The sequence below is a fragment of the Psittacula echo genome (genome assembly GCF_963264785.1).
Source record: "Psittacula echo genome assembly, chromosome: 7".
In the NCBI taxonomy this organism is placed as follows: Eukaryota; Metazoa; Chordata; class Aves; order Psittaciformes; family Psittacidae; genus Psittacula; species Psittacula echo.
Window position 1 is genome coordinate 16,524,608 of NC_137740.1, and position 26,266 is coordinate 16,550,873.

At 42.3% G+C, this 26,266-nt stretch overlaps 1 protein-coding gene across 1 annotated transcript; it reads right to left on the bottom strand.

Annotated features, from left to right (window-relative positions):
• Positions 1–24,710, bottom strand: LOC308223812 (vitellogenin-2-like; the record flags this gene model as incomplete). The annotated part of the gene is made up of 35 exons (XM_080623258.1): positions 1–116; positions 259–420; positions 2,156–2,315; positions 2,401–2,498; positions 2,966–3,057; positions 4,352–4,538; positions 5,895–6,030; positions 6,729–6,867; positions 7,905–8,047; positions 8,140–8,352; positions 9,421–9,501; positions 9,663–9,710; positions 10,080–10,430; positions 10,691–10,866; positions 10,959–11,187; positions 11,987–12,128; positions 12,324–12,509; positions 13,309–13,402; positions 13,738–13,927; positions 14,027–14,146; positions 14,745–14,846; positions 15,507–15,631; positions 16,058–16,155; positions 16,273–16,490; positions 16,872–17,090; positions 18,184–18,309; positions 20,134–20,299; positions 20,382–20,539; positions 20,646–20,796; positions 21,222–21,370; positions 21,548–21,709; positions 21,860–22,111; positions 23,952–24,103; positions 24,295–24,315; positions 24,671–24,710. 35 exons carry the CDS (start codon positions 24,708–24,710, stop codon positions 1–3), a joined length of 5,202 nt encoding a protein of 1,733 aa, XP_080479384.1.
• Between the last annotated feature and the right edge of the window lie 1,556 nt (positions 24,711–26,266).

The window sequence follows — 26,266 nt, forward strand, 5'->3', positions numbered from 1 at the left end:
TCACGCAGGGCAGGACTGCTGCTGGCAGGAACACGCTGTATGCGCAGAGACAGTGCTCACGGCATCCTCGGATTTCTGGTCTAGCCTCTTCTGCCCTTCCAGGCTGAGAGCGGAGTCTGTAAACGAGAAAAGAGGAAAAAGAAGTCGTGTGAGTAGTTGGGGGTTGTCCATTGAGGTACTTGTGTACGGTCAACCTTCAGGTTTCTCACAGTCAGTCACGGTGGCTGTGCTGTGCACTAGTACCCATTCTGCACTCACCAGCTGGCACACAGTGGAAGCCCACGGAGACAGGAACAGTCCTGGTTGCTGAACAGCCTTCTACGCAGCGTAGAACGGGCTCCACGGAGAAGCATTTTGCTGCCGCCTTCTCAAATGCAACTGGCATGTCAATTCTGACAAATCTGCGCTGCAGCTTACAAGCTATAAAACATGAATTCTCTTAAAGCACCTACATAATTTATATAAGTTTATGTAAATTACTTTCTGGACTTAATCTGTAGAGTTAGCAACAGCTAGGACCAAGGGATGAACCAACTTGAAAGTAATGTAATTGAAGTGAGTCAATTTTCTGACAGTGGCTTAGGCTGTGAGAAAATTGGGCATGTGGAGCACAGTCCCACGAATAAAGGCTTGCCAAATAAGATTTGTGTAGGACACAGGTGTCCAAATCCAACAAGATACATGTGAAAACTTTGGCCATACTAGGACAGCACTTCATTTTGGGGCTGTAGTGGCTCCTAGACATACATATATCCACTTCTGCACTGTACCTAGCATCACATCCTCTTTGCCATGGTCCTTAGCTTAGTCCTTAAGCTTCTGTGATCCAGGCTTTCCTGAACCAGTTCCTCTAAGGAGCTTGATCTAAGAATATAGAATATATTCCAAAAAGGCCACCACGTACCCAGAGGGTTGGGTTCTAGATAAAGTGCTGTGAACCCTAATGTTATCAAAATGTTCATGTTAGTTTTATATAGGAGCTGGATGATAAGAACAAACATTTATGGGCTGAAGGTTTCAGATTAAGTTCATCTTCAGACTAAGGAAATAAATCAGTGTGTGCTTGCAGCCCAGAAAGCCAACCGTATCCTGGGCTGCATCAAGAGGAGCGTGACCAGCAGGTCGAAGGAGGTGATCCTGCCCCTCTACTCTGCTCTTGTGAGACCTCACTTGGAGTATTGTGTGCAGTTCTGGTGTCCTCAACATAAAAAGGACATGGAACTGTTGGAACAAGTCCAGAGGAGGGCCACGAGGATGATCAGGGGACTGGAGCACCTCCCGTATGAAGATAGGCTGAGAAAGTTGGGGCTGTTCAGCCTGGAGAAGAGAAGGCTGCGTGGAGACCTCATAGCAGCCCTCCAGTATCTGAAGGGGGCCTACAAGGATGCTGGGGATGGACTATTCATCAGGGACTGTAGTGATAGGACAAGGGGTAACGGGTTAAAACTTAAAGAGAGGAAGTTTAGATTGGATATAAGGAAGAAATTCTTTACTGTGAGGATGGTGAGGCACTGGAATGGGTTGCCCAGGGAGGCTGTGAATGCTCCATCCTTGGCAGTGTTCAAGGCCAGGTTGGATGAGGCCTTGGGTGACATGGTTTAGTGTGAGGTGTCCCTGCCCATGGCAGGGGGGTTGGCACTAGATGATCTTAAGGTCCTTTCCAACCCTAACTATTCTATGATTCTGTGATTCTATGAAATCAGGTATTTCACACCTCAAATGCCCTTGAGTTTGATAGCCAGGGCCAGAATTTTGTGGTTTTTATTTTTCTGAGAAACTGAAAGTCTGGAAATAGCAGAATGGAAATAAAGTATGAAACTATTAAGGATGTCATAAAATGTCTTTTGTCCAGTCAAACTACCTGCTTTTCATAGTAACTTATCATCTTAGGGAGTTCTAAGTTTATAATTTTATCTGGAACACACAAACTTCAGGTAACTACATAGTGCACAAGAAGTTGATATAAAAATGCAACAGAAGCAGAACTTGCAGTGAACTACCAAACTCAGGAAGAACACATTTTTCTTTTTTAGTCTATGGCCACTAATTACAACAATAGTAAAACATAAGATGATTGTGCTTCAATTAATATAAATCATCTATTCCTGTGACTAATTAACTAGTTAAAGGCAATGACATTAATATATGTTAGTACCTCCAGCACAGGGGTCTTCTGAGATGATCCAGGACTGACCAAAACTCACTGCATCTTTAGCTAAATATCCACTGGGCATTTGATATTCCCTTTCCTTCTCAGCATCATATTTTCCACAGATACCACATGTTTTTCCAGCCATCCAGAAAGCAACCTGAATCTTTGTGGAAATAAAGAAAGGCTGCACTTAATTGGTTTTCTTCTAAAAATAAACCTACTGAAAATAATAATAATGTAAAAAATACCTCAAGTCTATGGCCATCATAATATATTTTATCTATGCCATAATCCGGGGCTGTTAGTGACAGGCCTTCCTTTTCACTGCTAATCAGCATGTTTGCATCTGCAACAGAAAGCAAAAAGGGGTTTCTTTTAAAAGGAAGTTACTGGTTTAGGGTCCAACCTGAACCACTTGTTAAATTCCTGGGAACTTAATGCATGTCTAATGTATCGTGAAAGAGATGGAGGAAATGGGAAAGACCATCCTGCCCCTGCCCTGAAGCCCTGTGACAAGGGTGGCCATAGCCAGGGAACGTCTAGATACTTGTTCTGTGGCGTTTGTGATCAGCACAAGGTACTGTGTATGGCCTTGCATAGTTTGGCTTGTGCAAAGATACACAGGATCAGCATCTTCTTTGCTCACTTTTCTTGCCACCCCTTATGAAAGCTAGCTTGAAGGTATATTAAAATCACCTCATTGTTTCTCAAATTAGGGCAATCTTTATCTTGAGAGGTGTTTGCAGGATCATGTCCTCTCTTTCTTCACAAGCTCAGAAAGGATAAAATGAAATACAAAGATGAGGCTCTTACCAGAATTAGATGTGTATGGAACACCTGTTGGGGCTTGAACACCATTAATCTTCAACTGGATGAGTCCATTGGAAACGTACATGTCAATCTCACTTTAAGTAAAGGAAATGAATATAAACAAATGCTTCTCATTTGCCCTACTCAGCTCACAATTTCTAGTCCTGATAGAACCAACACTGAAGGATGCTCATATCATTCTGGCATGAATCACCTGCTACCTATTGGGTAGAAGATGGAGAAAGCCCAGGAAATCATGCTAAGAATGCTCACAATACACCTTTACTCATCTCTGAGTGTCTGCAATGTGTCTGCCATGGTTCAGGCAGGCTACAGGGACCCTTGCTGTGGAACTATGTAATTGCTATTATATTTGCATAAATTGAAGGTGCTTTACATTTCAAAGGAAGATTGGATTCCCTACAGCAGTTCTCTTACAGCCTGAATAGTGTGTGCATTATAGTATTTTCTTCAGAGCAGTGTTTGATCTAATGAAGAAATATGAAGCTCAAGCATGTCAAAAGCACATCCATAGGGTTGTATGAAACAATCGGGAATGATACAGTGACAAGGAATGTCTTTGTCGTGAAAGATAGTCTATAAAACAAGCATCCTTCCCTCTTCCACGAAACAGGTGCAGAAAATACTAGTTTCTCTCTGTTTCTCCAACATTATGGCACAGTTAGGCACACAATTTACAGAAATAAATAATTACTTGAAATGAAACCTTACAGATCAAAGCCTATTTATGTGCTTTGAAGAACACTTATTACTATGATTTTGGTATGCATAATCCCATGCAATTTAGAGTATCAGATTATACTTTTAAAGAACCTATGATGGCAGAGGTGATGGCTCCAAGATGAAACAAAGTGTGTCTTAAGTTAATTTCAAATAGATTAGAACATTATGCACCAGCTAAGGGATGACCTAAGAGAGTGCCTCTAATCTGGAATAAGTAATTTCCTTTTTAGCGATGTCCACTTCTCAACATCTCTGCTGACATGATTGTGGGTACTAATTAGTTCTAATTATTATCTTAGTGTAGGAGGCCAGACTAAATGATTACAATAGTCCCTTTTGGATTTATAGTTTATATGTCTGCATAATTACGAACAACTGAAGTGAGATGATTAAATGCTAGCAAATTAATGAAGAATTTTGGGCAGTAAAAACTTCAGGTTACTGGTAAACCTCAGATACGTTTTAGAAGCACTTTTGAAAGAAAAAGTCGCAAATCCCAGTGGCACTCCTAGAAATCATTCCATTGACATCAGTAATTTTTGCATGAGTCTTATGCTAGCACCAATCTGCTCTAACAACCTGGTCTTCACATTTATAGCATATTCAGCTTGGCATCTATTTGTCATTAAGTTTGCAATTACTTACTGGCTGGCAAGCCTGACATTTATTGCTGTAAGGTCAGCAGACTCTTCAAGTCTTTTCATCATCACCAGGAATTTCAGTTCTGAACTACAGTCCTGCACCAAGACATGGTAGCAATTTGCCGGCATTGAATAGTTGAATTTAACACCATTGAAGGTTGTGATCACATTTTGGAAAACTGAACAACGAGCTGAAAAAAAAACCCCAATCAGTCAAAAGCAAGCGTTTTATACTTCATATAAGACAGTTATTCTATTTTAGAGTTGTAATTTAAATAATAATAATAATAAAGGACCCATTTTCTGGTTTTACCTATTCCCACATAAAAGCAATTTGATTCTTTCAGAAGAAGTACTGTATTTGCAGTAATACAAAAGTAGAACTTTGCTAGCCCCAGACAGCCAGGCAACCCACTCCTGATTCAAGCACTGTGTGAGATGAATTGTGCTCACAGCTGGTGCTGGTGCAACTCTGTATGGGCTTTTGGCTTTTGTAACTTTTTTGTAGTCAAAAGGATTTCTCAAATGTTAACAATTCACATATCATTCGTCACTGAGAGGGTGAGGGTGGTGAGGCCCTGGCACAGGTTGCCCGAAGAAGCTGTGACTGCCCATCCCTGATGGTGTTCAAGGCCAGGTTGTATGGGGCTTGGAGCTATCTGGTCTAGAGGAAGGTGTCCCTGCCTGTGGCAGGGGGGTTGGAACTGGGTGAGCTTTAAGGTCCCTTCCAACCCAAAACATTCTGTGATTCTATGACTAACACTAGAGGAAATTTACTAAAATGCTGCTACCTGTATTGAGTTCTAATAAGGATTAGAAGTAGTTAGAAGATGGAGAGGGAAAAAAAGCCACACTAGGGTAAACGTCTGCCTTTTTCACTGTAATGGTATTTTGCTGGAAATCCTACCATCTCTGATTGGAAATTATTTTACATCAATTTTGATTAATATGGATTTAATTAATAAACAGTTTTGGTGTTTATCAAAGAAATACCCATAGGCATGACATTCACCCACTGATTTCAAGCATAATGTGACTCCTTATCCCAGGATTATATAAAGCTTTTCCCTAAAGTAAGTACAATGTGATTAGCTCTTAATACAGCATTAATGAAACAATAATCCCTTCAAAATCAAGTGCAGGAGGTGACACTAATGTGTATACTATTGAAGCATGTGCACTATCAGCACTAATCAAGCAGGGCATCCCAAATCTCGGGTCACTTAGATGTCTCTTTCACAAATTTTGTAATGCTTATTCCTCACAAGCAATCTCTGCAGTGAAGATGAAATGGATGCATTTGGGAATGGATGCATTGGAGTCTCTATTTGGCAGGCAACTGAATATTTAATCTTACTAGTACAATTTTGCTTTCCTTTACAGCTTTGCAGACTCACAGATTTTCACACAGATTTGTTTATTTCTATCTGAAGTCCAACTCATTTTTCAAGTGAATGTAAAATAATTTCAAGTTATGTCAAAGTATAAATCATGTTTACAAAATCTGCAAAGTCAATCAATGCTTTTGCAGATAGTTAATTGCTGACCTTTAAGGTTTTCAGTGATTAAAAGTGTTGCTTGGATAAAGGCATTCTGGTCAGGGGATGGTAGTGTTGCAGTCGGTGTACCTGGACTTGAAGGGAATGGCAGGGGAAGCCTAATGGCTCTGTCATAGATTGTGAGCTGAAAATCAGTTAGAAAACAAACATCAATGTAAATGCAAAATATAGGGTAGAGATAAGATAGCATTTTCCTATAATGGTCAAAAAGGACTGTACTGACTGAGATCTAAATTAGAATCTAGATTTAGGTGAGAGCTAAAACTAAATCAAAACTTCTGTGTACAGCATGAAACAGCAGTTTGACACATCTGCAATCTATAGAAAGCAGTGCTATAAATTACGTTTGATATTCACTATTTTGTTTCTTTCTGTGGAGTTGTACATCACATTTGCCCACAGTCTGAACAGTTTCCTTACCTGAGATGCACACCCTCTCCTTGCCTGCTGTTTGGCCATCATGCTTCTCTACAGCCTGGTCTTAATATCTTTTCCAGGGCACAGGAAAACCTATCATCTTCCTGAAGATTTGGGGAGGGGTGGTCTTTTTAATAAGCTATTATTAACATGCTATCAATCGTGATGGTTGTTTCGTAACCTGTTTCTTATTTCATGCATTTGCATGCTACAAGAGAAAGGGGAATATGTTGTAAGATACTTTCACAATGGAACCAACTGTGTGAATGTAATGTCCTTGTGATGGCACATCATTATAGCTTAACAAATTAAAACCCCCCAAAAAACAGTGAGTTAAAGAAACTTTTAACCTTTGATTTCATAAGAACTGAATGCCCAAGGAAAGAAGACAGCAGAAATAGTTACCTCAGGTAGCTTGAGAATCACACTGCAGGTTCTGAGAGATGTCAGAGCCATAACCAAGGTTGCCTGGTGAGAGGGACCATACTGTTGCCTTTGGGAGTACCCAAGCACATATGCAGCTTCTGGAAGAAATGTGTAGAACCTGGAAAAGGAAATAAAGTGATTAAAATGCTCTGTCTTTGAAAAAAATTGGTTATTATTTGTTCAGACTAAAATACACCTGTAAAGCAGTGGTAACTTTAGCAAGGATCCTTTGCCTCCTAAGATTGTCAATGAGTTGACAGAGGGATCTCTATAATTGGGTTCCTTTATGCACATGGACTCAAATAGAGAAATACAGAAAATATTCCTTTAAGAAAAGTCATAGTCTCAGAGCTGAAAAAAGCTGAATTCTGTGGCTTTGCCCCAGGATAGTCAGTTGGATGGTTTAATCCACTCTAATAAGGGCAGATAATAGCACTTCAGGTAATTCAATCTAATATAAAAAATTATCCCCTTCGGTAGACATTTGTTAACAAAATGACCCGTATGTCTTTAATGGGAAAGCTTTTCTGGCATACATATTTAGATAACTGAATTGTTGTGTCTGTCCATATTTTGGCAGCGATATGAAAAAAGGCCAGGCTTTGATAAGGATCTATATATTATTGTGGGCAAACGCATGTATGAATACAATGAATGAATGAATACAATAGATACATGTATATGGATAGACAGAACTGAATTCAGCAGTTACAGCTTCCTTACGCTACGTGTCACACAGTATTTGCTATTTAGTGTGCAGTAAACCTTATGGAAAGTATTTGTATCACCTTCTTCAGAAGCTGAGATAAGGTGCCTACATTAGGAAATTACTCTTCCTGTACAGTCAGTAAGAGACTGACTCCTTCAGAGAACCAAGGTTAGGCTTCTGCTTTGAGCCTCCATTAATTAGAAAGCATCAGGAGACCAGTTTCCTAATTCAGGCACTTTAAGAGTCTACAATAGATTAGGTGAACCCCATCATCCCCTTTGTTTCGTGTGGCAAAAGCATATGCTTTGAGAGAATGAATACACAGAAAGAACAGACTTATTTTATAATATCATACTGATTAAGGTGAATTTTTTCCAGAACTGAGTCTGTAATTATCCAGAGCATTGACACAGGTGGATATTTCAAAAATTAAAGTATAATCTCACCATCTTGCTGTTGTTCGGACTGTTGAAGGTACTTTAGGCCACTCCAGCTTCATCTGCATAGCTGGATAAGTAGCAAATTGTCCTGTTGCAATATGAGTAGCAATCTGGTAGTCCTGGCAATCTTTACCCCATTTAAGAAAACCCTAGTAGAGGGGAATATATATGTACTAGTATAAAAGATAGGAAGATCATTCTATTTCATTTATATTTGAGCTGATCGTTATTTTAAACTTACCAATACTTTATGGGCATTTATTACTGAAGCATCAGCACAGACTTTCCATCTGTTTGACACTGTGATGCTTGAAATGAACATCTGTACCCTCCATTTTCTGTGTTGTGTGTCAGTGTACAGTACAAGCTGTAATCCCGTTGGCTGCTTGTTTCTGTGGATGGCACGAAGGACTGCAGCCAGTATTGGTGGCTTACTGTCTCCCAAGAATTTAGGCTTAAGTCAGTAGACAGAAAGGAGAGACCAAAGACATAAACAAAGCATTAAAATTACTATATTAAAACCACAGACAAAAAAGTATTTATAAAGGAAAAGTTTAATTCAGAAAGTCATTTTATGTGAAGTATGGGACAGCATCATAGATCATCACTTGATCTATTCAGTTCATATGTAGTTTTGCCACAGTCTTTCAAGGGAGAGCTGTCACGACCTGTGTAAGTAAAGCAGTAGTGTTGGGAAGAGTTCAGGAAAACAGTAATGTGGTGAAAAGATGGACAAGAGAGGTGAATTCAAGTTACATGGAAATGGGACAGGGAGACAAAGGAGGAAAAGGTAGATCTGGTTGCTTTTATTCCGCAAGCTACTTGCACTAACAGCTGTGAGCTGCTGGTGCAGAAGGGGTGCCTCTGCAAAGTAATGTTTACTATTTTGTAGACATGTAGGGCCTTGTCTGAAATATGTGAAAATTTTGTTTGATGAAATCTGCTGCAGATTCCATCTGTTCTTACAATAGTTCTTAAAGAAGGACTAGGTACCATTAACTATGTGCCATGCAGTCATTCCTGAATAAACACCTGGATTGCTCTAAAGTTGGAGCCTTACTGCAAAATCAGGGTCTTTTCAAAAGCCTTGTATGGTCCTAGTAACATGCACGGAAATGCTTGACAGTGAAAACCTAAAAGAGTAGCAAAGGCAATTCCTGAACTTTTACAGAGAGAGATGCAAAAACAAAAAAAAAAAACCACCTGAAAACAGCTTCTGATCAAGCAGGTCAGCACATCGGATGTTCTTGTTATAGGGAATTGCTCACTAACACAGATTTCAACATAAATGGCAATATTTTCCAGTTTTATTAGAAAACATAGCCTGTATTGGGTGAATATTAAAAAAACATTCCATGGCTATCCAGTGTGCTCTTCTTTAGAAAACAGGAAACAATTTGATTTCTATATGTTATCTAATATGCTAAATCACCGTATTTTTTGTATTTTGTTATAAACATAGAATAACTGAAAATCCAAAGTAAACATTTATTTTGCTGTTGTTGTAGGCTAAGACACTCACCTGAGCTCTAAAGATGCTTTCATCACTAGCTGAAGAAGAAACGGAGCCCATGCTGTTGTTAAGGGCTTTCCTTCCTGGCTCCTGCAAAAACAGAGAATCACCTTGAAGCAAGTTGCTTACCATTAGAAGTTGTTGCAGAATTAATTTCTCGTACTTTTATTCTCAGAGAAGTAAATTCTAATAGCAGCGAAGCTAGTGAGAGCAGTTGTAGGCCCTGCTCACACTATAAACAGTGAATGTACCTGTTCATCTGCTGGTTTGAACCAAAACTGGTAAATAGGTAGACTTGCCTGTAAAAATAGATAGAATTTAAGAACTATGTAAAAAAAGATGAAGAGCTAACTTTTGACAAATGTATTAAAAGGTTCAGTATTGAGTATAGGAGGAAAAAAAAGCAAAACAAAATTAATTTTTTTTAATATTTTAAGCTGAAACCTGAAATGTGAAATGTGTGAATTGAAAAGCTGCAGAGAACCAGACAGGTTAAAAAGGGGGAAAAGCTCTGGTAGGTGGTTACCCCATACACCCTGCAGCAAGCAGCCACCCTCAATAGTCTGGTCTGGTTTTCTTTCTTTGGTCCATGTCTATGGGCACAATTTCCTGATGTATAAAACAGTCACCACAAGAAATATAAAAAAGGTCCAGCCTGGGTGAATTACCTGTTGGTTGGAATATTTACTGTCCCCACTGCAGTGCCTTTCTCCAGAGCTGCCCTCTCTGCTGCTGCTACTGCTTTTACTGCTAGCAGACTCGCCACTGCTGCTGCTGCTTCTCCTGCCACTGCTGCTTCTGCTGCTGCTCTTGCTGCTGTTGCCACGCTTCTTCCGAGATTGCCTTGCTTCATCTTTCTTGTGTTCACTTCCAGGCTCTTTACCATCAGCAGAGGAAGCAGTGGAAGAAGAGGATGAACTGGAGAGGGGCGGTGCACTGGGGTCTGCCCAGAGATTTCTATTTGCAGCCTCTTCAGTTCTGTGAACCCGTTTCCTATGGCGCCGTGTTTTATTTGAGACCTCCAAAAACAGTTCAAAGCGTTATGTATTTATAGCTTGTTCTATAACATTTCTCTGGGTGCCAGACAAGCTGCTCACCACAGGCTTTCAAAGAAATACAACTTCTTGGCCCCGCACACTGCAGAAGGTGCACCAGGACTCAGCTAACCCTACTCCTCCAAGCTAAAATCCTTGCTTTCCCAGGCCATTTCTCCACACTGGAAACCCTTGGCTTCATTTATAGGAAAATATTTCCCTCTTCCATGCTCAGAGCCTCTTACCTTGAACACATTTTCAATGCCTAGAATCTTCTTTAGTTTAGCCTGAATATCCTTGTATTGGGTTGTCTCATCTTCTTCCTTAGACTCGGAGCTTGCTACATCAATTATTTTGGAAGCTGCTTTGGATCCTGCCTGAATCTCCAGCTGAATTTTGTCAATATCAGCATCTGTGTGAACTAAATAAAGTAAAGATACTTACATCCCAGGGTTGTGCTGCTTGAGCAGCATTCACAGAGATTGACAGAAAAGTTTGTTGTGGTGGCTGTACCTGGCTTCAAAATTATTTTGGCTTCAAATTCTCCAAGCAGTTTGTGCAGATGGCTAGTTCTTAAGAAAGCAGAGTTTTGTGACTTTAGGCTGAGACAAGCAGAACATCCCAAACTCTCAAATTTTCTACAGAGGTTGAGTGCATAAAATCTTCCTCTTATACTGGAGTGATGTGCCTCTTCTGAGCCTTGCTGGTATCCTTTGGATATCACATTAGGAATATTGCTTTGCTGCATTAAACAAAATATGGTAAATAAAGATATTTTCCACAAAAAAAAAAAAAAAAAAAAAAAAAAAGAAAAAAGTCACACTCCTAAAATATTTCCTCCTATTAATGAAGAGAATGATGACAATCCTGCTTAAGTAAGGAAGCAGTGCTTGAAATTGGAGGTCCAAGCACTGGAAGCAGTGGAGTTCCTCCAAAGTGCTCTGTGGAAGAGGGCAGCTCTCCTGCTCAGCCTTTCCTAGGCAGTGTTTCACAAACACACTTCCCCATGAGATTCTGAAGTCTCTTTGGAAGGGCTATCTCTCTGCATCAGTTTTGGGCTACTAGCCCTCCTGTTGCAAGTCAACTTAGGCTTCCCATGCCAGCCTCAGAAGCTGAAGAACACATAAGAGAATGGGTTTCTGCAACCCACTGCAGGGATTATCTCTGGATTTGGGAAGAAAAATGTATATTCTGCCCAAGAGCCATCTTTTCCACCTTGCTCTGGCTCAGAGAAAAGGGGATATTGTACAAAGGTTATGAATTTCACTCACCCTCCCCATGACTGTAAAGAAATATAAAGACACATCAAAGCAACCCTACCTGCGTGATATGATGATACTGAGCAGAATGTGAATGAGCATGTCCTGAACCCACTGGTACTGATGTTAGGCTTAGTATGGAATATGCCAGGCACCTGCTGAATCTCTGTTTCTGTGTTTGTGATCTGGTTAGCCAGCTGCTATGTTGGGGGTGCCCAACCCTTCTGAGGAGCTGTCTGTTCTCTACCTGTCTGCAATACAGACGGTAAGAGGCCTCCTTACCTTCCAGCTGCTAGGTCTTGGGGACCTTTCTGGTGGCTGAAATGGCTGGTTGGAGATACTTGGTAGTTCTCCTTCGGGAAGAATCCGGGATTTCTTTTCAGAATCTTCTTCTATGTTCCTTGAAATAGCATAAACTTCACTCCTGTGGAGATGATAAATGGCGCACAAGTAACATCATCTGATTTTGCTTACCTGACTTTGCTGGTGCAAAAAAGACAATACTAAGCTTTCTGTGGCTGCCAGGGTGTGGGCAGACCCTAACAAGGAGTTGTATATTCATGGTTTTATAATTCACAATCAGTAACACATAACAAGCAAAATGCCACAATCTGTGTACCTCACAGCTGCGAGCTCAGCCTTCTGACGGCAGGGAAGGGTTTCAATCTTCAGATTATTCTCTTTCATATTGATCCTGGCATCAAATTTCATCGTAGTGTTGGCACTGAACTCTGCGTGAAATTCAAGACCACTCTGAAAGTATTGTGTATTAATCCCCATCATTGCAATCATATGAAAATACGCCCTGAAGGAGTGGAAACAAAAACATGCATAATTACAGATTAATATGCACATATTTTACTTTGAAATGCAAAATTGCATTTTCATGCTGTTCCCTTTATTTTAAGAGCCTCCATTGATGGATGAAGAGATGTACCATAACAGAATAAAAAAAAAGCTGAAGTGCCACTGGAAGAAGTGAAGGGATTTATCTGCTGAACAAAGGTAGCAGACCATCTTACTGTTTTGTCACTGATACATGACCTGTGGACAAGTTAATGCCAGAATCTTCTAGCTTCAGATTGTGCATATTTTGCTATTATTATAACTATTATTATTGTCATTATTAGCACTGTTGTTTTTGCTTTTGCAGATGAAGAAGTACTTCTCTTTTCCTCCTGAGTTCCCCCCATCTTGTGCCAGGTGGTGATGTGATTCTATGTTGAACTTGTAAAAAATCTGTTCATACATAAGCAAATGTGTCTATCTTCACAGCTTAGTATCTTCAGTCATTGGACAGGTAAAGATGTGAGCATTTTTAGCAATGGCAGAACAGCACAGCATCCTGTGGGGTACAGTGCACACTGCTGCGTTTGCAGGGTCGAGAAGCATCAGGTGATTGTGATGCTTTCTCACAACTTCACTGCTCTGAATTAGCACAGCCATCACAAATCTGGGACAAGTAGGACCCATGTATGACAACGTATATAGGTCACATATCTATTTCAAATATAAATGTAAATGTAAGTAAATAGAAAAAAAACAAACATAAACATTAATATTAATGCTTTTGTGTATATGTGAAACTATAGGTCATTTTTTACTTTGGCTTGATGTCAGCATGAATATCCATGTTGGTTTCCAACAGCTGTGAGGGTCTGAAGTCCTCAGATAATTGTGGTGATATATGTATATCCACTGCAAAAGATAGACAGGAGTTATATGAACAGAGAAAGAGTAAATGCTGGAGATGCAATATTTTCAATAAGAGTAGTAGTTAACACATGAGAGCAGTGCTTTTACATTTTGAAATACTTTACATGATTATTTAAAGATTGCTACTCCAGAGTTATACAAATATGTCCCAGGTGAAATATGCTAATTACTTGTCAAACCCTTTGGAGGTAGCCAAACACTAATGTTTCCACATTACAAGAATATTTTTCAAGATTATAGAGGGATTTAATTTCAGCAGAGGGATTGGACCCACAATTATTGTGGGAAGACTGCTCAGTTGGGTGTCCCAAGCTCACCATCAGCCACAGCCTGGGCCAGTGTGGCACCACACAGACCGAGCTCCAGTGGGACGCCGACCACCGTGGGGACAATGTGCCGCAGCTCGCCAACCATCACCGGCAGGGTCCATTGGGCTGAAATGCCTTGCTGGACCTCTTCCACCACTTTTTTCACCACCACCTGCCAGTTTGATGATCCAGTTAGACTCTGAAAATAGAGAAATGGGTTGGGCTAGAAAGTAAGAAGAGACAGGGAAGAGAAATTATTGAACATCGCAGACTGAAAAGACAATAGCCTTGTCAGTACCGTCATGGTCTGCTCAATGGCATTTTTATCAATGTCAACGAACACGATCTCTTGGCCCAGTATTTTGATGTAAGCAGACACCAGAGGGTTCTCGGGAGGCAGTTCTTTCCATCCCAGAAGCTGTGGTGTTAAGGAGAGATGGGGAGAAAGGGAAGAAGCAGATGTCATTTAAAATACAGTAATGTATTAGTAAAGAGTAAATCCCATCTGAAGGATGCTAACCATGGTTCCTTTGCAAAAAAACTATTAGACAACTACAGGTCTGACCCAATGTGGCCTTTCTTAGGTGGTAGAACTGACATCAGTGGGAGTTTCCCTATGTAAGGTTGAGGTAAGGACTTGGTAAATTCTGCTGCTAGTAGTGGGTGATACCCAAGAACTCATGAACAAAAATCTTGTTCAATAGTAATTTTAAAGGAGAAGAGCAAGCACTAGCTGGGTTTTAACATATGTTTTAAAACAGGTGAATTTTGGCTACAAGCACCGTCATCATCTTTTGTACTGTACATTAAGGGCTGACACATGCTAAGTGAAAAGATGGCATCTCTTGACAGCGTAAGTACAGTGTAAGTGTATCTTTCCATAACCAAACAGAATGACAGACTCCTTTCTCACTGAAACATCAAAGGGACGGCTTGGTGTGTGGGGTGTGATGCAACTCTGATGCTGGCAGGAATTCTATGTTGCAAACAGGTCAGAAGGGACCTTAGAGACATACTGTTTTACCGAGTTCCTTCAGGGTCTTGTGTGTATCATACTCAGCAAAGGGAATATTCTGATTGCTGATAAACTTGGTTAGGCTTTGTGATCGGAGAGCCACCTGTAGGAAACAGAGTCAGGTGTCACAGACCAAGAACAGGAGAGCAGAGGAAAACCTTTGTACCTAATATTACACTCACTGAGGCTGCTCTAAATACATACTTCATGAAGCCATTGCACTTATAAGGCTGTGTCTACCTGGCAGATAACTGCAGGCTGTGCCTGCAGGTGCTGAAGATGTGCTGAACCAGCTTTGAGTTAGTCAGTAGGGATAATTTTAGGGCAGCACAAGAGCTCAAGGCTGCAAAGCTTGCTCAAGAAGCTGTGTAAATACCTGCCTGCTGTCACACGGAGCTTTGTACCTCCCTGGCTGCACTTCTGGCTGAAATATAATTTCAGATGCTATTTCCCTGTACTTACGCAAAATACCCCAGATGCCACATGACTGTAGGTTGGCATATGAGTGTTCTGCTGCGTAAGCTCTCCTCTGCTCTTAGATTTTCATGCCTATACTGGATGTGTTCATTGATGAATGTATGTGTCAAGAAGCCCAAATAAAAGAAACTTGAGTAAAATCATAATCATTATCTAAATTTTCTTTCACATCCGCCCTCACTACCAGAGATGGAATTAAACACTACATCACAGTCCAAACGGCTTAATAAGTAATACTATCTGTGGCTGGCTTGCATCTAGCTGACTGTTTTAATGTAATACTTACCTCAAAAATATCCGTTGCAGTATTTGCATAATATCCTCTTATTTTTGTGATTATATCAGATGGAAACACGCTGTTGGGACTGTTCATGAAGTAGACCCTCCAAATGGCACCAGCCTGATATTTAGCTATGACAGGAATAAAAAGCAGCAGAGATTTTGGTTAAGGTTTCTGAGGTGTCTGGTGCACATAAGCCACCTCAGGTACATGCTGTAGCAGATCACAGGGAGTACTTCAAGAATTCAGTCCCACAGGTCCTCTGGTTTGCAACCTCAAAAGGAGAACTTTGTTCTAGGGCAGAGTCAACTCAACCACAGTGAGTGAAGAAGGAGGCCTAAATCCATGTGCAGGCACCCCTTTCTGCAGCAGACTCCCAGAGAGTAGTAGAACACCCTCAGGGGATTTTTCATGTTAGGAGGCTCCTGTGCTTTTTCTATCCCAAGAGTACACAAAGCTCACGGATTGTGATTAGATTTTAGATAAAAATCATGGAACACAGTAAGAGGCATTTGGCTATGTCAGCTAAAGCAGTGAACAAGGCACCTGGTACTCACAGGAATAATCACCAACATGAATGACCTTGCTGTAGCGATAGCTCAGCCTGTCAAGTCTGGGACTCAGTAGTTTGATGGCAATGTTGCAAGAAGCAGATCTGAGTAATAAAGAGTTAAAATCGTATGAAGTTAGTCAACTGGGACCAAATTCTTAGAAAACTGCAAGAAAAGAATCACAATTTGCTACTAAAAAATGCATTTCTTCCTCTACTTACAGATTATAGAGCTGTGGGATCCTTCCTACTGCCAAAGCCTTCATGTGCGAATATGTGAAACTGGCTACTTGTAAACTGGGCTCCATCAGCAGCGAGCTGGCCATTGCTGTTACAGTTGGAAGAGCAGGCTTAGCTTCAAAGAGGACAATACAAGCCACCATTCGGACATTAGGAGCCAGTGTGTTATCCATAAAGACCTGGAGGGTGATCTCCCTTACCTAGAGGAGGAAAATACAGCCTGTGAGTACCTTATAACTCCTCATTGATGAGTGGTTCCTGAACTGTGCATGTGTGACCTGCAGTGAGTGTAGAACTAAATCCTAGAGGTTAGAGCATGTGACATATCACAGAAAATGAAGATATTGCTGGGTGCATGGTGAACAGGGCTGGAAGAAATTAGTAGCGGGCCTGGTGTTACAGCAACTAAAGCGACCTCTTTTGCAGAATATCAGCAAGGATGCCAGGAAACTGCAGTGTGGGCAGCTGAGAAATCTGTCCAGAGTTGCTAACATAACCTGATGGCTTTGTTATTCCCAAATCACTAAGTCAATGCAAATCATACCCTATAAGATATTCGCTTAAGTGATAATTTCAGTTACTTTTGCAGGAGCTTTTCTGGCAATTTTCCTCAAGGCCAATACGGCATCAGCATGAATTCTGTTTGGTAATGAAGCTGCAGCCTGAGAAAATGTTGGCAAAAACTTCAGGATGCGTTTGATACTGGCCGGCTCTCCTGCATTGCCGATGGCTTTCAGGGCCAGTGCCATGTCTTTGGCATCACCTTTGCTGGTGGCTTCTGTAGCAAGGTCGTGGAGTGGCTGCAAACAGAGCAGACTGTGTTAATCATTCTGGGTAACGACCTTGTAATAACGCATATTATTGTAACATGGCAATGTATGCGTTGCCATAGGAATCAAAACTACTACAACTGATACAAAGCCCAGAATAAGTTTTTCTCCCAGTAAAAATCTCGTTGTCATCATTGTCAGGATACCAAATGTAGAACATACAAGCAAACCTGGTTTTCTCCTTACACAGTGTTGTAATTGACTTTAAATTTTGCCTAAGCCTAAGCATGGGAGACAATCCTAGGTGGATGCCTGCACCGAAGAGTCTCTTCCCAGCTCAAGAGCAGCTGTGAGCTGCTGCTGGGTTCAGTGGTTCCCTGGGGCACCTCCATGGGCCCTGCCAGACTGCAGACTGCAGCCCCCAGGGTTTGCGCAGCTGCAGGATTACACTTGTGTATTTTTCACTTCCTATAGCGATAGCAAGTTTACTTAAACAGCTTTGCTGTTCTGAGCAGACGAATTACCCTTCTGGTGGCTTGGCTTGGCTTTGTTTCACTCTTTTGGGAGATTTCAACACATTAGACACCAACAGGCCGTCTCAGTGCTGTGGTACTTCAGAGTAGGGAGCCAGGGCAGCATAGTCTGAAGACAATGTCCTAAATATTTCTGACAGTGATATGTAATTATGTAGCAGGGCCTCTTTGGAAGCCCTAACCTATGACATAGCTAGAGATTTGCTTATATTCACACTGCCTTTTTAATGGGTTTTTTAAGTACACTCTGCCTAATGTAAAAGTAGAGGCAAGAATCATAATTATTTTGCTTAACTCCTGAATTTGTCATACCTAAACTCAGTTTCAGGTAGTCTATAATATCCATTGTCCCCACAGGCTTCTACCACTTACATTTGAAATTCTGAACTGTTAAGACCAGATCTTTTCAAAGGCACCAGCTTGGGGTTTCATTTTGTCTTTACAATTTTGCAGGCAATCACAGCTAAGAGTGAGGCGAGTTGCCTCATTGTAAACAGCGAGTTTCCTAATTGCCAGCATAGTGAGAGCTAAATTAGAGTCATTTTAACAATTTCTTCACCCCTTGTGAATAAGAAATGAGAGTCACCTACCTGAAGAAGTTCATCTGGACAAACTGATGTTTGAGCACAGTATTTATTTACCATGCTACCATATCCCAGGTAAACAATTATTCGATGCGTTGGTAATTTCCGGATTTGGGGACAGGTCAGAAAAGTCTGTAGGGGAAAGAAGTAGTGTCGCGCAATGGACTCAGTCGGAGATCAATGTGATCAGACAAAAGCCATTTATTATAGAAAACTAACTCTTTATATACTATTTCTTAAAGTTGTTTGCACTAACTTGGCCCATTGTGATTGGATACATATCTTTGAGGCCCTTAACAACTAACATATAATTGGTTAAGCACAGGTGTGAGAACCTGACCTTCAAAGTTTTCCAACAGTCCTCAATTTAGCAACTCAGTAAATTCCAGCTCCCTCTTATCTTGCTGGGATTCTCACTCCCAGTGCCTCGCTCCCATCCTCCTTCACCTTTAGTTGTCCCTCGATTCATGTCGAACTTCAGGTAGGCACTTGCTGATCTGGGTATGTGGCCGTTCTTTGCCAGAAAATCATCCACAAAGTAGTAGTCTTTAATATCTCTAGTAATTAGAGCGGTATTTAGTGAGAATTGCATTTGAGAAATTGTCGTGGTTTAAGCCCAGCTGGTAACTCAGAACCACGCCATCAAAATGACTGGAGAATAGATAGAATTTCTTTGGATTTTTCCTGAACATTTTCAGAAGTTAAATCAAACTTTAGCCATTTAGGTACAATAACAGTAAATGGACTCACTCCAGTTATACTGTATGTATTCAGATTTTGGTTACATGATGCCATTTTCTTGACTGTGAGGGTGGTGAGGCACTGGCACAGTTTGCCCAAAAAACTGGTAAATGCTCCACCCCTGTCAGTGTTCAAGATCAGGCTGGACAGGGCCTTGGGCGACATGGTCTAGTGTGAGGCATCCCTGTCCATGGCAGGGGGTGGAGCTGGATGATCCTAAGGTCTTTTCCAACCTTAACCATTCTCTGATTCTATGAGTTTGTCTATTAAATATATATATATATTTCTCAATAGCAACTTATTTAGGATTTTGGGGTTTTAATGTCAAATATCAAAGCCATTAAAAATTTTGGGAACAAGTGTTTGAGTAGTGTAGGGGAGAGGGACCTGGGGGTCCTAGTGGACGGCAGGATGACCATGAGCCAACACTGTGCCCTTGTGGCCAAGAAGGCCAATGGCATCCTGGGGTGTATTAGAAGGGGGGTGGTCAGTAGGTCGAGAGAGGTCCTCCTTGCCCTCTACTCTGCCCTGGTGAGACCGCATCTGGAATATTGTGTCCAGTTCTGGGCCCCTCAGTTCAAGAAGGACAGGGACCTGCTGGAGAGAGTCCAGCGCAGGGCAACTAAGATGGTTAAGGGAGTGGAGCATCTCCCTTATGAGGAAAGGCTGAGGGAGCTGGGTCTCTATAGTTTGGAGAAGAGGAGACTGAGGGGTGACCTTATTAGTGTATATAAATATATAAAGGGGGAGTGTCATGAGGATGGAGCCAGGCTCTTCTCAGTGGCAAACAATGATAGGACAAGGGGTAATGGGTACAAACTGGAACACAAGAGGTTCCACTTAAACTTGAGAAGAAACTTCTTCTCAGTGAGGGTGACGAAACACTGGAACAGGCTGCCCAGGGGGGTTGTGGAGTCTCCTTCTCTGGAGACATTCAAAACCCGCCTGGACACATTCCTGTATAACCTTATCTAGGTATTCCTGCTCTGGCAGGGGGATTGGACTAGATGATCTTTTGAGGTCCCTTCCAATCTCTAACATACTGTGATACTGTGTGATAGTGTGTGAAACATTTTGTACAGCATTCCCTGTTTTTATTACTACCTTGCATTTTACAAATTGAGAAGGAAATATGTTGCATCTTTCACTTATACTCCTGTGAATTCACCTTTAAAAAGGAGTAAGAGGGAAATAGGAAGAATGATGTGTACTCACTGAGGCAATTTCTAGGGTTTGCTTGCTGGTTGAAACGAAATGGAAGGCAAGAGGGAGTGTAACAGCTGCTTCCCAGATGTTCAGCTTGTCATCATGAATTTTTTGCTTCAGGAATCTGAATGTGTCAGTAGCTCCAGCAGCACAGATGGCGCTTAGGAACCAGTGCCTGCCACAGAGAGAAGGATTCATTATCTCCATTGCCCAGTGTGCCTATGATTGGAAATCCTGGCTGAAGACAGTACAGTTACCTGTAGGGAGGGCTGCTGCCAAACAGCATCCACAAAGACTCAATTTGATCAAAGGTCACTATACGAAAAAGCTGGATCATTTGTAAGAATTTGGCTGAAGCTTCTTTAGTGGCTCCTTCCTTATTATTCTGAACTAATTGTCGCAGTGTTTCTGTTAACTGTGGGAAAAACAGACAGTTGGAAAGTTGCAAGTCTAAAATAATTATATGCTGACCTGTTAGCCTTATAAATAATGAAAGAGTATAAAAAGTAAGCCTCTAATACCTGTAAATCTGGATTTTTAATCCTTATTAGAGGAATTGGCATCTGGAGTAGCTCTCCTGAGAAATGATACCGAAGACTCCCCTGGTTTTGCAGCTGAATTTTTGGTGCACTGAGAGGAGTCGTTTTAATGCTGACCAAAGACAGTTCTTGTCTTCAAGGGAAAGAAGGAAATTCATCAGTAGCCTTTAACCACATTGTGTGCATGGAGGACATGTACAGCAGTTGTAGCAAACTGAGGGGCACACAGCAGGACCATTGCATTGACCGGAAATGGATTGGGGACTTCTCTGTTTATCCATTGCTCAGGATTATCAGTCATAGAACAGGTGAGAGCTTTTGTTAGAGTTTGTCAGGGTCTCTGGGAGGTTGAGTAAATGTTTCAGGTGGCCCAGCAAATCCCCCAAACTGTAGGGCCTGGGACCTGGCTCAGCATTCCAAGGGATGTATGGTACCTTGGCTTTTTGCAGCCTACAGGCCAGATGCTTCTTGTTAACTCACAGATCAACAGTAAATATGTTTTAGGCATCTCCTGGTTCTGATAATCACAGCTAACATAACGACACACACAGTGCTTACCTTGCCTTCATAGCTGTTGCCCCATTGCGTTCATTGAAGGGAGAGATCTGGTACACCTGCTGAGACGTAGCAGATGTCAACGATGTCCCACTGTCATCATACTTCATCTTGTAAGTGAACATCACCGTGCCCTTCATGTTTCTGATTTTCTAGAAGCGCAAAGAAACCCACTCAGAAATACAAACAGGCAGTAATTAACTATCACTGAGTTAACTACTCACACATCACAGATGAGTCAAACTCCCTACTAGCATGCACCATGATGCATGAGTGTTTAGCAGTGGCTTATGCCCAAGCACAGCAGCAGAGCTGTGTACTGCTCGTACCAGGGGGCAGGTGGGGCAGTGGCGGATGTATGACATTCCTATGTTCTTCACTGCTTTCTCCTGGCAGTCTGTCAGGTCCTTGCTTTTGTAAATGGTGGCACGGTTATTCTTGCTGTCATCCTGGATAATGTACCTGGTTTGGCAGATGCCTTCAATCCCAGCCTGTGAGTATCGATAAAACACAATGAACTTTCCACTTGAAACAGCAGTAAATAGGTTAAAGAAAATTGCCTGGGAGGTGTATGTACAGGCAATTTACTATTTAACAGTAAAATGAGAATTAAAGTAAAATTAGAATGGAAAAAACCAAACCTCCTGTAGTTCATACACATTTTGTGACTTTTTGATGGTTATCTGCACCATGTTCAGAATCCCTCTCACTAGGTTAGTGCACAGAATGGGACAGTCCTCAGGAGCAAAAATACTTCCAACCCTTCCTTCAGTGTATTCAAACTTAAAGGCTTGGCTGAAACATGCAGCAAGGGTCTCTGAGAGCCTTGAAGATGGAGTGAAGGAGTCTGTGGGCCAGAAGCCATTGTATTCCTCCAGCTTCGGTGACTGAATCTGTAAATAAAATTAGGAAAACATTTATCCTGTTTGCCATCAGTCTGAAACAGCGCAATAACAGGGAAACCGGACATTTCCAGTCCACAGCCAGACACATGCCACTTGTCCAGTACCACAGGAAATGTTCTCCTCCTCAGACTCCTGTGCTGGGCCTAGGAAGTTTCCTTGAAAATACAATTTCCATGAAGGATCTCTGCCAGAAAAATAGGATTATGCAAACAGCATTCAGCACTTCAGCAAGTCTGGTGAAGCTTGCTGGGTGAGTGAACCACCAGCTGCCAGCAGTCTGTACGGAAATGATACTCACCTGTTTTCCCCACATGTCCAGTGAGATCTCCCTTCAGTCTGCAAGGCAGCCAAGCAGTTGCTGAAGCTGCTTATTTAAACATGTGGCAACAATTTTGGTTGCTGCTTTAGGTCTAGCATGTCCCAGAGCTCCAGAGCTGTGGCACAGCTGATGAAGAAGCAGAGTTGACCTCAGATCTCGCATGGGAGATGGGCCAGCGGAAGCTGATTCTCTTTGGATGCAGCTGTCATCATTTTAAGCTTACCAAGCTGTAAAAGCTTGCACACTAGTCCTTGACTGCTACCTAGTGGGAAACACGTGCCTGCATGCACATACATACCTAGTCACGTACATATCTAGTCACATACACACGCATCACCCACCCTTGTACATATAAGTACATGTTCCTGCATAGAGCGAAATGGTGTAGGTTTGCTCTGATTTATTCTAGGCATTTGTAGTCAGTGCTGGAAGGGTGGCTTGCCTCTTGACACCTTTCTCAAATTAAATCCTACTCACGACTATTGTCTGCAATTGCAAAAGTTATAGCAACACTAGCAAGGTACATGAAGCCTGCAACTGCAGCAGTGTGTAATGTCTGATAATAGGTATTCCTTCAAGCTGTTTCAGTAATATATGCAAGGAGTACAGATTGAGTAAACTCCAAGGATGAACGCTAAGGGCACCTCTTACAGCTTTCTCCCCACGTGGTGTCTTCTGGATCCCTTTTTCTGTTGCCTTTCATTCTGTGCCAGTATTTTAAACTGTTTGGTTTAATATTTTTGATGAGTAACAGTGCTTCCAGATCTGATATCATTATGCCAGACACAAGCATTACCATTACAATCCTTCACATTTGAATTAATGCCTATGTGAAGAATATCAAAAGGAAGATAATGGAGACAGATGGGACTTCTTCATGGATATCTCAATTCCAGCACCGAGCTTTTCTCAGGCTATAGACCAGGTTGAAAAACATGGATATTTCAAGCATGAATTCTCGTTTTCTTACTCAAACTTCATATTGCCTTAATGAAACTATATTAATATATATATGTTGTATATTAAGGACATTTCTTCAAAGCAGCTGCCTGCTGTAGTTCCATATAGAGATGCACCTAAGGCAGCTTTTGTCAAGGAACAGTGCTGATGGCCGCAGAGCTGGAGCAGCTCTGGCTCCCCCCCCTAGAAGTGGGGGCTGCAAGGAAGCCTGTGGTACTGTCTGTAGGTCACTACCAGTAACCAAAAGCAGTTTGGCTGCACCTGTAGACACTCAGTGATGCCCTTGGCTCTCCCCCAGCATGACTCAGAGGTATGGGTACAAAGCTCAGCACCTGTGCCCATACCTTTCCTTGTGCTGGGGATATCATCACTGCCTGGGCAAAGCTGCTTGGTCTGACATTCAGCTTATGGGGTCATCTTGGCACCGGGCAGGGCCCTAAGCTTTCATGTGAGTTCTGCATCCTTTGTTGTTTATTTTACCAGCCCGGAGGTAAGAACCACCACCTGATGCAGGCGGATGGGTGGGTTCCCACATCCATGGTGGTTTACCTGGAGAAGGTGGTCGCTGTGAGACACATGGCTGATCTCCACCGTGCAGGTCAGCTTCACTCCAGCCATTGACATGCCTCTGTTGGGCAGCCCGTGCAGGATGAAGCTCTCATAGCTATACAGGTAAGTCTTGCCAGTATGAAAAATGGGCTCTATTCGAAAACGAAAGATATAACAGAAACATCTCCTTCGCTGTGGCTGTTGTGATGTAAGTTGCAAGAACCATCCCAGCAAAGAAGGGTGAGGCTGCTACTGCCAAAAAATAGATGAGAGCAGTGGGCAAGGCATGGCCGCAGGGGAGGGCAGAGTGGGAGCTGCTCACTGCCAGTGGGAGCGCACTTACCAAGGTCCTGCTTCTGGGCCCCTGTGTGGGAGGAAAGAGAAGGATGCATGAGAAAGAAAACCCATCTCTGTGGATCCTTTAATTTATGATTCATTTACTCGGTATGCTACTGGTTGGCAAACAACCAGTAACAGGCTTCCAGGGTGCACCCCACACCCCAAGGGCACAAAGCCCATGGCAGCCTCGCTCGCTAGCTGCTCCTTGCTTAGCTTTTCCCCTGCTGTTAATCTTAGGCACAGAAATCTAATAGGTTGCAGCAAAGCCATAAAAGGGCCTCAGGAAATTTATCTGTAAATATCTCTAAAAGGCCCCGATGAGATGCAGATTGCTCAGGATTGCAGTGACCATCATCAGTGCTGGGAAAGCTTCAACTTACCCACAAGGGCGAGCACCAGGGCCAGGATGATTCTCTTCATGCTAAAAGCAACTGAAGACTGCAGAAGAAAATGTGTGGCTTTTATAGAAGAATTATTAACAGGCACAGTGAATTTTGTCGAGTTATCAACTTTTTATCAACCACTCAAGCCCTTTGAGGGAGAGGGAGTCGGGGACAAGGTGCCAGCTGTTTTTACTGAGCCAAAACCATCACAGGCACTTTTGTTCTTACTTCACCAACTGAATGCACTGAAAGTACCTTTAGAAACAAGTGCTTGAAAGTATTAAGGTATGGTTAAAGTCAAAATATTTATCATGCAAGAAAAACTACCAATTATCCATATTCACTGGAAGCAGCCAGTGCTATTGCAGTCTGTGCTGACTTTGCCCAGGTTACCCTGACCTGACCGTAAGGCACACAGCTTATCTAACTGACAGTGCCCCAGCAGGATTATGCAAAATGCCCAGGCAGCCCTCCTGTGACACGGGGCCGTACCCACTGCTGCGAGCAGGGCAGGCTGTCACTGCAGTGCTGCTCTCGGGGGACAGTGGCCTCACCCTGTAACACAAACCTCCCGTCATTGTCACAAGGCCATGGTTACACACCACTGAAGCTCGTGCTTCCTTCACCTGCCTTCTCTTACAGGACTAAGGCATCAGCCCCTTTCACTGTTGGGACTAGCCATGCGAGGTGGAACAGGTGAGGCTGAATGGGCCTTACAGACACAAGCCTCTTGGTTTACAAAGGTGCACAAAGTGCAGCTCACCCAAACTCATTTCATATCACACAGCAAGGGGCGGCATCTTCACCCCATGGTGGAGCTCCCTTCGCCCACTGGTAGGCCTTTCCCCTGTCCCTTTGGAGCAGACCCACAGGTCCCTCAGGCTGCTCCTGGCTCTGGGGTTTGGCCTAGTCCCTGGATCCCCTACAGCAGGGGCATGGAGATGGGCTCAGCCAAAGCCTCCTGGACCATTCCCGTCAGGAACCTGGAGGAGGAGAGTTCCAGCAGCTTTAGGACTGAGGGTTTCACATTGCTCACCAACCTTCTCCTCTGTGGGTGGGGAACAGAAGCTGCTGCCCAGCTCACTGTGGGAAGGGACTGGATGCAGGTTCTCATCAGCAGATCAGTGGCTGCTATCCAGGACAGCTTAGTTTTCACAATGCTCTTTAGCTGATGGGGGCTGGGGTATAATTTATGTCTGACAAACTGTGGGTTTGGTTCCTAGAACAAAGATTGCGTCTATAGGGTAAAAGAGAATAATTTTTAAGCATGGCAAATACTTTGCCGTGTGTTTACCAGCACTATAATCTGGTCCCACTTGGTTCAGCCCCTTCTCATGTAAAACTGATGGCCCATGTTAGAAAAGCCAAGCCATTCATTAATGATTTTTGTCACATCTTTGCAGATTTGGTATATGGTAAATGCAGCTAAAGGATTTGAGTATACAGCTAGTGGTGACTGGAAATTAAGGCTCAAAAGATAATGTATTATGATGTAACTATGAGCAGCTGCAGGTTTTATTATAAACAAAAACCCACCTTGCAGGCAGCGAGGACTTGAGGTCAGGGGCAGCACAAGCAGAAGAGCTCGATGTG